This window comes from Procambarus clarkii, chromosome 59 (genome assembly GCF_040958095.1).
Source record: "Procambarus clarkii isolate CNS0578487 chromosome 59, FALCON_Pclarkii_2.0, whole genome shotgun sequence".
NCBI lineage: Eukaryota > Metazoa > Arthropoda > Malacostraca > Decapoda > Cambaridae > Procambarus > Procambarus clarkii.
The window spans coordinates 20,152,660-20,165,462 of record NC_091208.1 but is presented as its reverse complement, the minus strand read 5'-3'; the positions used below and the strand labels follow the sequence as shown (position 1 = coordinate 20,165,462).

The 12,803-nt window shown below is 43.1% G+C and overlaps 1 protein-coding gene across 1 annotated transcript; it reads left to right on the top strand.

The window, feature by feature from the left end:
- The first annotated feature begins 6,256 nt into the window (after positions 1 to 6,256).
- On the top strand, positions 6,257 to 10,185 carry LOC138353743 (golgin subfamily A member 6-like protein 25). Its single transcript, XM_069307135.1, has 3 exons — positions 6,257 to 6,583; positions 8,412 to 8,921; positions 9,295 to 10,185. Exons 1-3 carry the CDS (start codon positions 6,257 to 6,259, stop codon positions 10,183 to 10,185), a joined length of 1,728 nt encoding a protein of 575 aa, XP_069163236.1.
- The last annotated feature ends 2,618 nt before the right edge of the window (positions 10,186 to 12,803 follow it).

Sequence of the window (12,803 nt, the reverse complement as noted above, 5' to 3'; positions counted from 1 at the left end):
ACGGTAAATTTCGTAATTACATTGAGACTCACCTGGGACCAACCTGCTGATTTTGATGAAACTACCCGTTTGGAGGAAAAATATATATTGTGGAACACCAGACCCGAGGGAGAGAGAGAGAGAGAGAGAGAGAGAGAGAGAGAGAGAGAGAGAGAGAGAGAGAGAGAGAGAGAGAGAGAGAGAGAGAGAGTGACAAATTTTGTAATGTCCGATTTCTCTTCGATTCATAAAGTCCTTGTCTCTCTTTCTCTCTCAATCTCTCTCTCTCTATTTCTCTCTCTCTCTCTCTCTCTCTCTCTCTCTCTCTCTCTCTCTCTCTCTCTCTCTCTCTCTCTCTCTCTCTCTCTCAGTCCTCCCACGCTACGCCTCTAAAGGAAAAATTATCATGCTCCATCTTAATTATGAAACCCTAATGATTGTAACGACTCTCTAACGACTTAACTACGTCCAACCACCATGCCCGTATCTCTGTTTTCTACCTCCGTATATATGTGACTATGGGGTCACATGTGGGCTACGCTTTCAGGCGGACCTCAACACTGACTCACCAAGAATGGTGCCTGAATTGGGGGGAAGGGGGGGTTATTGGCACGTGTGTGTTTGTAAAGTTTGGGGGTAAGTTTGTAATTGGGTGAGAGGGGGAGTGCGTGGGATTATCACTTCTGGGAAAGGATAGAGCAGGTGTGTAAGTGTGGGAGAGTGTGTAGGTGTGTGTGGGAGTGGATGTGGGAGAGAGAGATAGAGAGACAGAGAGAGAATACTTACATCTCTCTCTCTCCCACACACACACACACACACTTCCAGGAAAGAGGTCTCAAAGTTCACATAGGCTCCTGGAACCCACTGAGGTGACGTTAAAGATTCCACCGAGCCCTAATTGCGTTCCAGACGGCTTTTAGACCCCCGTCTGACCGCCACGTGGTCGGCCGGGCCCTGATTTTTAGGAGACTTTAATCCTCATATATCCAGCTCATCCTTCATTTATAAGAGGATTTATAAGTCAGCATTTATAAGTCAGCATTTATAAGTCAGCATTGATAAGTCAGCATTGATAAGTCAGCACTGATAAGTCAGCATTTGACTAATAAATGTTACAATTATATTAAACGCTGTAAGCCACTGCGACTTTGGAAGGGATATGGATAACAATTTGTGGCTGTTATCTCCTCCAAGATACCTTGATATCTTGTTGTGCTGGCTGGGGGAGGAGGGTTGAGTTGAAGCTCTTAGGTCCCCGCTTATCTATTTACTGCTAGGTGAACAGGGGCGTGAGGGCGAAAGAAACCATTCCCATTTATTTCCGCCATCGCCGGGGATCGATCCCCCCGGACTCTACGATTACGAATACCGAGTGCTGTCCACTCAGCCGTCAGACCCCCGTGTGTGCTTCATACCATATAATATTTCCTTCCCATCTCGTCTCTATCGTTCAGTCCTGCTTTATGGGGTGTTTTGTTTCATAGTGTTTCGTTTTGCGTTAGTTTCAGATGGAAAGTTTCGCTCAGGTTATCAAAACTTAGGAACAATTTTTAGTGTGCTATTGGGATGGTTACATAGGCAAGGAGAGAGAGAGAGGTAGAAAGAGAGAGGTAGAGAGAGAGAGAGAGAGAGAGAGAGAGAGAGAGAGAGAGAGAGAGAGAGAGAGAGAGAGAGAGAGAGAGAGAGAGAATGGTGATATATATCACAAGTTTTTACAAATTAAATCAAAACTTTCTGATCCTGTTTCCAGCTACATATAATTCTCGCTACATATAGTTCTCGCTACATATAATTCTCGTCCGCACATATCCCCCAGGGCTAGGGGTTGTCTAACCTCCCCTCCCCCCAACCCAGGTACCTATTTACTACTAGGTGAACAGCTGCATCAGGTGAAAGAAACTCTGCCCATCGTTTCTCGCCCGGGATCGAACCTGTGACCACTAGATCACGTGTACAGCATGCTGTCCGCTTGGCCACCGGCTCCCCACAGTGTGTGTGTGTGTGTGTGTGATCGAGAATGGTATATTTACGAAAACCCAATTCTCTCTCTCTCTCTCTCTCTCTCTCTCTCTCTCTCTCTCTCTCTCTCTCTCTCTCTCTCTCTCTCTCTCACCCTTGGTGTGCTGCGTGATAAAGAAAGGAGAATGAGGGAAGACGGAAGAAACCAGGAGAGGGGAGACACAGGAAGATGCAAAGAAAAAGGGTGAGACGATTGGGTTGGTAGAAGAAGGGAGAGAGAGAGAGAGAGAAAGAGAGGGCTACACAGCTAACTTTCTCTCCCTCACTTTCTCTCACCCTAATTCAGTAATTGTTAGTCCACACTTACATTATCTTGTTCCCCTTCAGTTATTTTCGGTCTCTTTCTTCCTCTCTCTCTCTCTCTCTCTCTCTCTCTCTCTCTCTCTCTCTCTCTCTCTCTCTCTCTCTCTCTCTCTCTCTCTCTCTCTCTCTCTCTCTCTCTCCTCCATATCACTACACAAAGCGATAAAATACCGAGAATGTCTAGACATCGTCAGAGCGATAATTCTGACGTGATGAATGATGCCGCGAAGAAGGTAGGAGAGAGAGAGAGAGAGAGAGAGAGAGAGAGAGAGAGAGAGAGAGTAAGGATATATTCTCACTTGGGGCTCTCAATTCCTCACACCCTGGACTCGTAATCCTAGGGTCCGGGTTCGATCCCCGGTGATGGCTGCCGTAAAAATCTCTTTGTTATATAATGTCTGTCTATGTTTGTTGATATTGGTTGGGGGGTGGGGAGATGTTTTCCCCCTATTACACCTTTTCCATTCACCACCTCTCCCCCGTAACCCCAATCACACGCCTTAAACCCCCTTCCCATTAACCCCTGTCCACCCCCCAATCACCCCCCACTCCACCATCCCCCAATCAATAGTTCTGATCAGGTTATCATATATTTTTTTAATTGGAGTCTGCAAGCTGCTACATAACACCGAACCTGCATTTTCAACTGCTTAAACCTTGGAACTAAGGGAGTGGCTTTGGTTCTTGGGTAAGGGGGGGTTAGGGGGGGGGGTTTGTTGAGGAATGGTTATCTTGGTTATCTTGAGATAATTTCGGGGCTTTAGTGTCCCCGCGGCCCAGTCCTCGACCAGGCCTCCACCCCCAGGAAGCAGCCCGTGACAGCTGACTAACACCCAGGTACCTATTTACTGCTAGGTAACAGGGGCATTCAGGATGAAAGAAACTTTGCCCATTTGTTTCTGCCTGGTGCGGGAATCGAACCTGCGCCACAGAATTACGAGTCCTGCGCGCTATCCACCAGGCTACGAGGCCCTCAATGGTGGTTGAGGCAAGTAATGGTGGATAGCCTATTGAATGGCCATGGCCTCTAAATAGGGGGTAGGCATGGTAATGGGACCAGGCATTAAATTGGGCTAATGGGTATCATTATCGTTCTAAAATTGGGAAATAAATTTAGAAGTGTAATTGGACACTGTAGCACCTAAAAGATATATATATATTTTTTTGAACATGTGAACATTTTTCTATATTGAACATGTCAATCTGAACAACGGCTTAAATGTTCGGTGTTCGGAATGGTTTGGTTATTTGGACTGAAAAACAGTCACGTTCGGCTCGTATAACGGATTCACAATTGCCTACACTATAGCCGGTCTGATGAGTTGTTGAGTGACGCAACTATTGGATTCATCAGACTCATTCATCACCGGCCGCGTCAGCTGTTCCAATAACACCTCCGCCATCAACACTTCGATCATCAACACCGTCACGATCATCAATATCATCAATTATCATCAACATCCGTATAATTGCATTTAGGTGGATATAGATAGGAGCTGCATCGTATCGGCTAATAGGCCTTCTACACACACACACACACACACACACACACACACACACACACACACACACACACACACACACACACACATTAAATTGCGTTATATGACAAAGAGTGCTGGGAAGACGTGACACCACGTGCGTAGCTCTCATCCTGTAACTACACTTAGGTAATTACACTTAGGTAATTACACACACACACATACACAATCATTCAGAATCTTCGTAAAGAATCATTCAGAATCTTGTACACAACATATGTAAGACCAATCCTGGAGTATGCGGCCCCAGCATGGAGCCCGTACCTTGTCAAGCACAAGACGAAGCTGGAAAAATTCCAAAGGTATGCTACTAGACTAGTCCCAGAACTAAGAGGCATGAGTTATGAGGAAAAACTGCGGGAAATGCACCTTACGACACTGGAAGACAGAAGAGTAAGGGGAGACATGATCACAACTTACAAAATCCTCAGGGGAATCGACCGGGTAAACAAGGATAAACTATTCAACACTGGAGGGACGCGAACAAGGGGACACAGGTGGAAGCTGAGTACCCAAATGAGCCACAGAGACATTAGAAAGAACTTTTTCAGTGTTAGAGTAGTTAGTAAATGGAATGCACTAGGAAGTGATGTGGTGGAGGCTGACTCCATACACAGTTTCAAATGTAGATATGATAGAGCCCAGTAGGCTCAGGAATCTGTACACCAGTTGATTGACAGTTGAGAGACGGCACCAAAGAGCCAGAGCTCAACCCCCGCAAGCACAATTAGGTGAGTACAATTAGGTGAGTACACACACACACACACACACACACACACACACACACACACACACTCAGGAACCTGTACACCAGTTGATTGACAGTTGAGAGACGGCACCAAAGAGCCAGAGCTCAACCCCCGAAGCCAAATATATTCCATCTCATTTAAGCTACACAAATGTGTTCAGAAAGTTCAAATCAAAATGATATAATTTCTATCATCCAATTCATCTATGGAAAAATGATAGGATCAAATTGCTAAATTTTGCGTATGGAAATCAAGTGAATTTAATTTTGCATATTCTGATAATGCTGCGAAAATGCTGAGGAAGCATTATTGAGCTCGCTGATTCTCAGCGGCGGGTCTGAGTCACGGTAGAGCATCAATGAGAGGTCTGAGTCACGGTACAGCATCAATGGGAGATCTGAGTCACGGTACAGCATCAATGGGAGATCTGAGTCACGGTACAGTATCAATGAGAGATCTGAGTCACGGTACAGCATCAATGAGAGGTCTGAGTCACGGTACAGCATCAATGGGAGATCTGAGTCACGGTACAGCATCAATGAGAGGTCTGAGTCACGGTACAGTATCAATGAGAGATCTGAGTCACGGTACAGCATCAATGAGAGATCTGAGTCACGGTACAGCATCAATGAGAGGTCTGAGTCACGGTACAGCATCAATGAGAGATCTGAGTCACGGTACAGCATCAATGGGAGATCTGAGTCACGGTACAGCATCAATGAGAGATCTGAGTCACGGTACAGCATCAATGGGAGATCTGAGTCACAGTACAGCATCAATGAGAGATTTGAGTCACGGTACAGCATCAATGAGAGATCTGAGTCACGGTACAGCATCAATGGGAGATCTGAGTCACGGTACAGCATCAATGAGAGTTGTGAACTCCTACAGAACACAAGGGTGAATTAAGTCGTTACAAAGCCTCTAATCACCTGGTTTGAAGTGTCTAACGACTGGATATTGAATAATTTAATATGTGGGCTGAAGATAGTTCTCAAATAGATAGTCTACGGTCATTCAACGCCACATTTCATTTGTAAAGTAGCCAGTAACTTTCAGGTAAACAAGATCAGATATAACAAGAGATTTTGTCAGAAGAACTGACAAAACAGAATTAAATCCAATGCTGAATGAGTCTTTGGTATGTGCCCGCAGTGAGAGATAGATACATAACTCTACGGAAACGACACGCCGCGTTTCACTTAATCGTCTTCGGGGAGTAGGGGGGGGGGGTGAGTTTGTCACTGCGAGAGGGTCCAAGTCTGACTGCCGCCGCAGTCACCTGTGGACCGTGGAGGAGTACGGACGGCGCCTCTCCCGCCATCCTCCTCCTCCTCCTGGTGCCTATCCATCCCCCGGACCCCCTGTGGCAGGAGGATAGTGAATAGGGGAGAAAAACAACAAATGAAAACACACAAATTACACAAAGCCACGAGTGATAGACATTAAGAAAATGATGGTGATGAGATAGTGCGCATTTTCCACCCCCTTGCTCAAGTTTTTGATTGTGAATTGCGGCATTTCCTTACGTGATAGTGATGGAAATAACAGTGGAATTAAACGAGGAAACGCTCGTTAGAAATCGAACATATCACTGCAGTTTGAGCACGCGAAAAGCATAAGACGCCAAACCATGTCACTCTGGATTCTGATCTCCCACACATAATGGTTTCAACCACGCTTCTGAACGCTGGAACCAATCTCACACGGGACGATGGGTCAGCTAGGGGCACTCAGACCTTCATGGGTGACCTGAGCGCCGAGGCTGACCCATTCATCGGCATTCACGACTTCGTATATTCATCTCTTCTGCCCCCGAAGTCGTTCCTGACTCTTCAGACTTCGACTCAACTTCCCGAAGTCGATTCTTCTTCCTCCTTGCCCACGCCAGGGGAGGCGTGGGTGGTGGGCGTGGGCGTACATCCCGCCTGGGTGGGCGTGCTGGTCCTGGTGATCAAGGGAGTTGTGATGGCGGCTGTTATCATCGCTTCAGTCTTGGGGAACCTTCTCGTTATCGTTTCGGTCGCTCGGTGAGTGGAGGATTGTCGATGTCTGTTATTTCTGTTGCGTCTTGCGCGCCTCTGTTGAGACGCAACGGTTTTTACCGTTGTATAGGTTTAGTGTTGCGATGTGGGTTGTTAAACGGTGTCTCCCGTTGCGATGTAGACTGTTAAACAGCGTCTCCCGTTGCGATCTATACTCTTAAACGGCGTCTCCCGTTGCGATCTATACTCTTAAACGGCGTCTCCCGTTGCTATCTATACTCTTAAACGGCGTCTCCCGTTGCGATGTATACTCTTAAACGGCGTCTACTGTTGCGATGTAGGTTATTAAACGGCGTTTCCCGTTGCGATGTAGAATCAACGGTATTTATTGTCTTCCCCGTTAACTATTGCGATGTAGAAATCTAACGGTATTTCCGTTTATTTTAGCATGGAGAACTAAGTCTTCTCTTTGTTCATGCCGCTGACACCTCCTGTTGCAACGGACAACGGCATTGCAGCTTTCTGTTGAATACACATATATATAATATTAACGGGGGTAAGGGTTATTAACCCCATTACCAAAACGACGATTTGCAAACAATTTAACTAGTTTGCCTTGTTAGTAAACTAGTTCGATTGTTTCTGGGCTAGTTTGCTGTGTTAGGGCAGTCTAGATTACGTTAGAATAGATAACAGAGCGAGGATAGCGGCTGCGATTAGAACCAGATTAGGTAAAACTAGATTACCTTTGAAAACTAGAAATTAAACTAGAAAGACTAGATTATGTTTTTACCTATAGCCTGGTGAAGGCTGAATAGCTGCGATTAAGGCTGGCTAGTTAAGGCTGAATCATAGCAGCTAGGTTAGGTAATGCTAGGATTTGATTTAGATACAGGAAAAGGGGATTAGATTGAAATCAAGGGGATTTTGCTAGCTAAATCCTAGGAAAGGCTAGGAAAATAGCTGCTAGGAAGGAGGGAGAGGTTATATTTGGCTAGCATTCTTAGCTAGCATATATATATATATATCTATATATATATATATATATATATATATATATATATATATATATATATATATATATATATATATATATATATCTCATTCAGCTGGGCACTTGGATACTCGAACCTTCGACCCAGAATCAACTTAACTATTGCCCGGCTCAATATACTTGCAGGTCGGCGTTCGATTCCCGATGGTCCAAGTGATTGGGCAGCATTCTTTCGTGCATCCCCCCCCCCTCCTATCCCAGCTCCTCTCCCTGTCGTCGTATCCCATTCCATGTGCTACATAGTCATGTTGGCTTAGCACTTCCTCCTCATTGTTCCCTTATCGTGGGCCTCATATGACGTCACTGTTTTCCGTTTTCTGTTGGGGGAATTTTTTGTTTAATTTTAGGCTACTCTAATGTTTCAACGGCAACTGTTTTTCATCTGTTGACTCTAAAGTGTGTCCTATTCTGTTTTTTTAATTACCTGTTGTTAACGGTTTGGATACGTTTTTAAATCTTTTCATATGTTCTGTTTTAGCACAAAAAACGGGTCTCGTTTGCACCTGTTGAGCCAATCTACTGTTATTCTGTTTGTCTGTTTGTACACACACATGTACACTCATTCTTTCAGTTGTAACGGCACTTACTGTTAAATGTTTTCACGTGAACAAATTGCCCAATCAGTTGAGCATCTCAATAATTAGGGGGGGGGGGGGAACGGCTTTATAATTACGGGAAAAGGGCCTAATAGTTAGGGGAAACGGGTTCAGAATTAGGGGAAACAGCTTTCAAATTAGAGGAAAAGGCTTTCAAATTAGGGAAAACGGCTTTCAAATTAGAGGAAAAGGCTTTCAAATTAGAGGAAAAGGCTTTCAAATTAGAGAAAAAGGCTTTCAAATTAGAGGAAAAGGCTTTCAAATTAGAGGAAAAGGCTTTCAAATTAGAGGAAAAGGCTTTCAAATTAGAGGAAAAGGCTTTCAAATTAGAGGAAAAGGCTTTCAAATTAGAGGAAAAGGCTTTCAAATTAGAGGAAAAGGCTTACAAATTAGAGGAAAAGGCTTTCAAATTAGGGAAAAAGGCTTTCAAATTAGGGAAAACGGCTTTCAAATTAGAGGAAAAGGCTTTCAAATTAGAGGAAAAGGCTTTCAAATTAGAGGAAAAGGCTTTCAAATTAGAGGAAAAGGCTTTCAAATTAGGGAAAAAGGCTTTCAAATTAGGGAAAACGGCTTTCAAATTAGGGAAAAAGGCTTTCAAATTAGAGGAAAAGGCTTTCAAATTAGGGAAAAAGGCTTTCAAATTAGGGAAAACGGCTTTCAAATTAGAGGAAAAGGCTTTCAAATTAGGGAAAAAGGCTTTCAAATAAGGGAAAACGGCTTTCAAATTAGAGGAAAAGGCTTTCAAATTAGGGAAAAAGGCTTTCAAATTAGGGAAAATGGGCTTTGAAATTAGGGAAAACAGCTTGAAAATTAGAGGAACGTCTCTAGAATTATGAAAAATTCCTTTGAAAAATCCTAGGAAAATATCTGCAGAATTAGAATTAGGAAAAACCTGTGAATAATTAAGAGAAGGAAGAATTGGGAAAAAGAATTGAAGGAATTAGAAAAAAATTGGAGAATTAAGAAAATATTTGAAGAAATCTGAAAACTAATTAGGGATTCGTCTTCAACACTTTGAAAAAGTGTCTGTCGGAGTAATAAATGAACGATGGTATATGAATTCAGTAGCTTCGAGAATCCAAAGTGTGTCTTCAAGAATCCAAAGTGTGTCTTCGAGAATCCAAAGTGTGTCTTCAAGAATCCAAAGTGTGTCTTCGAGAATCCAAAGTGTGTCTTCAAGAATCCAAAGTGTGTCTTCGAGAATCCAAAGTGTGTCTTCAAGAATCCAAAGTGTGTCTTCGAGAATCCAAAGTGTGTCTTCGAGAATCCAAAGTGTGTCTTCGAGAAACCAAAGTGTGTCTTCGAGAAACCAAAGTGTGTCTTCGAGAATCCAAAGTGTATCTTCGAGAATCCAAAGTGTGTCTTCGAGAATCCAAAGTGTGTCTTCGAGAATCCAAAGTGAATCTTCGAGAATCCAAAGTGTGTCTTCGAGAATCTAAAGTGTGTCTTCGAGAATCTAAAGTGTGTCTTCGAGAATCCAAAGTGTGTCTTCGAGAATCCAAAGTGTGTCTTCGAGAATCCAAAGTGTGTCTTCGAGAATCCAAAGTGTATCTTCGAGAATCTAAAGTGTGTCTTCGAGAATCCAAAGTGTGTCTTCGAGAATCCAAAGTGTGTCTTCGAGAATCCAAAGTGTATCTTCGAGAATCCAAAGTGTGTCTTCGAGAATCCAAAGTGTATCTTCGAGAATCCAAAGTGTATCTTCGAGAATCCAAAGTGTGTCTTCGAGAATCCAAAGTGTGTCTTCGAGAATCCAAAGTGTGTCTTCGAGAATCCAAAGTGTGTCTTCGAGAATCCAAAGTGTATCTTCGAGAATCCAAAGTGTGTCTTCGAGAATCCAAAGTGTGTCTTCGAGAATCCAAAGTGTGTCTTCGAGAATCCAAAGTGTGTCTTCGAGAAAACAAAGTGTGTCTTCGTGAATCCAAAGTGTGTCTTCGAGAATCCAAAGTGTACCCTCAATAATGAAGGATAATTCAACCTTTGACCATTCCCCGGGGTTCAATTTTTGAATTGAAAGACCTACAAAAAATATATATATATTTTTTTTTTTGAGGAAAAGGGAGCGAAATTATTGTCTTGAGGCGATAAGGTCATTATTATCTTGCAAGAACAAGGCGGCAATATTATTCCCGCCTTGTGTTGATATTGAAATATTAACCTCCAGGCTTGTAAACTTTAAAAATATATTGAAAATATTGACACCAGGTTTGTAAACTTTACAAATATATTATAAATATTGACCCCAGGATTGTAAACTTTACAAGTATATTAAAATATTGACCCCAGGATTGTAAACTGGGATCAGGATGAAGTTGTGATCAGTAAACCCTGACACAAGGGGGGGGGGGGGGGTAGAGTTATGACTGGGTTCATCTCGAGTCAATGTGGAGTACTCACTGGCAAGGATATAAATTTGTGTAGGAAGAAAACGGAAAAAGGTTTTGTTGTCTTGAAGCAAAAGGCAAAAAGCACTATTGTCTGGCAGCAAAAGGCAAAAAAAGCACTATTGTCTGGAAGCAAAAGGCAAAAAAAGCACTGTTGTCTTGAAGCAAAAGGCAAAAAAAGCACTGTTGTCTTGAAGCAAAAGCAAAAGGCACTGTTGTCTTGAAGCAAAAGCAAAAGGCACTGTTGTCTTGAAGCAAAAGGCAAAAGGCACTGTTGTCTTGAAGCAAAAGCAAAAGGCACTGTTGTCTTGAAGCAAAAGGCAAAAAAAGCACTGTTGTCTTGAAGCAAAAGCAAAAGGCACTGTTGTCTTGAAGCAAAAGCAAAAGGCACTGTTGTCTTGAAGCAAAAGGCAAAAAGCACTATTGTCTGGCAGCAAAAGGCAAAAAAAGCACTGTTGTCTTGAAGAAAACGGCGGAAAGTATTGTTTTGAAGGGGGAGACAAAACAATATGTGGTGAGATAAGTATACGGACGGTGATGCCACTGCTGAGTAACAGTGAAGTCTCTCGCTGATGTCACTGCTGACTGTGACAATAGATAAATGGATTTAAGTGTCCTATCTATCGTGTTTATTCCTCTAGTTACACTCACCTAGTTGTGCTTGCGGGGGGGTTGAGTTCTGGCTCTTTGGTCCCGCTTCTCAACTGTCAATCAACTGGTGTGCAGGTTCCGGAGTCTATTGGGCTCTTATCATATCTACATGTGATATCTATGTGTGTGTGTGTGTGTTTAATCTATTTGAATTTTGCGATATTTGATTGTAATATCTTCCTATATTGTTTATTTCTCTCTCTCTCTCTCTCTCTCTCTCTCTCTCTCTCTCTCTCTCTCTCTCTCTCTCTCTCTCTCTCTCTCTCTCTCTCTCTCTCTCTCTCTCTCTCTCTGTTCTGTAATGGAATATTATTTTTTGGAGCAAAAATTAAAGAACCAGCTACCCGCTAATTACAAGGATAAGGGATTACTTAAAGTCAGAAATAATTAGGCACGGGTATATGTCACTCACATCCACTGTCTGGGTTATAAAATATTTTGAATATATATATATTTATATATATATATATATATATATATATATATATATATATATATATATATATATATATATATATATATATATATATTATAATGTGTGTGTGTGTGTGAAGGAACACGCAAGGTATTGATCACTAAGAACTCCAAATGACCTGACCAGGATTCGAACCCATGACGTTCAGGATCACCCCCGAATGTACTCAGTACCACCATTGATTGTCTCTATGGCTTGCGTGTTCCTTCAGCCTTACACACACACACACACACACACACACACACACACACACACACACACACACACACACACACACACACACACACACACAAGGGAGGCCTCGCGGCTGAGTGGACAGCGCTCGGGGGGTCGTATTCCTAGAAACCCGGGTTCGATTCGCGGCCGAGGCAGAAACAAATGGGCAGAGTTTCTTTCACCCCTGATGTCCCTGTTCACCTTGCAATAAATAGGTACCTGGGAGTTAGACAGCTCCTACGGGCTGCTTCCTGTGTGTGTGTGTGTGTATGTATGTGTGTGTGTGTGTGTGTGTGTTAGAGAGACATATATGAAGTAGACATAATAGAGGAACAATCAATTGGTTAGAAAGGCGGGGTCCAAGAGCCCGATCTCCACCTTGACCGCTGGCAAGGTAGGGAAGGTCCCCATGTCAGCCAATCACCTGACCGCTGGCAAGGTAGGGAAGGTCCCCATGTCAGCCAATCACCTGACCGCTGGCAAGAATATAACCGAACACTGCATTCGGTCAATTATCTTCAATTCTTTTACGTGTTCGATTCCTTCTACATTAAACCCGAATATTTAATATCCGGACCTATATTGGCTTATCCGATATAAGAAGAACGGCTAATCCGATATCCGAGTTATTTACACAACCTATGTCAATTTTCCGGTTATGTTGAGTCAAATACACGGCATGTTTACCAAACGCTCGATATCCGGATATCACGCAAGTGGTAGTCCGATATCGGAGTAATATATGAAGCCTCGAACGTGTGTGTGTCCGCTACACCGAACAGCATCGACTGGCCGGTAAACGGTTTCCGGATAAGGAAAAATATTTGCATTTTCCGATGTGGTAAGCTGTTCGG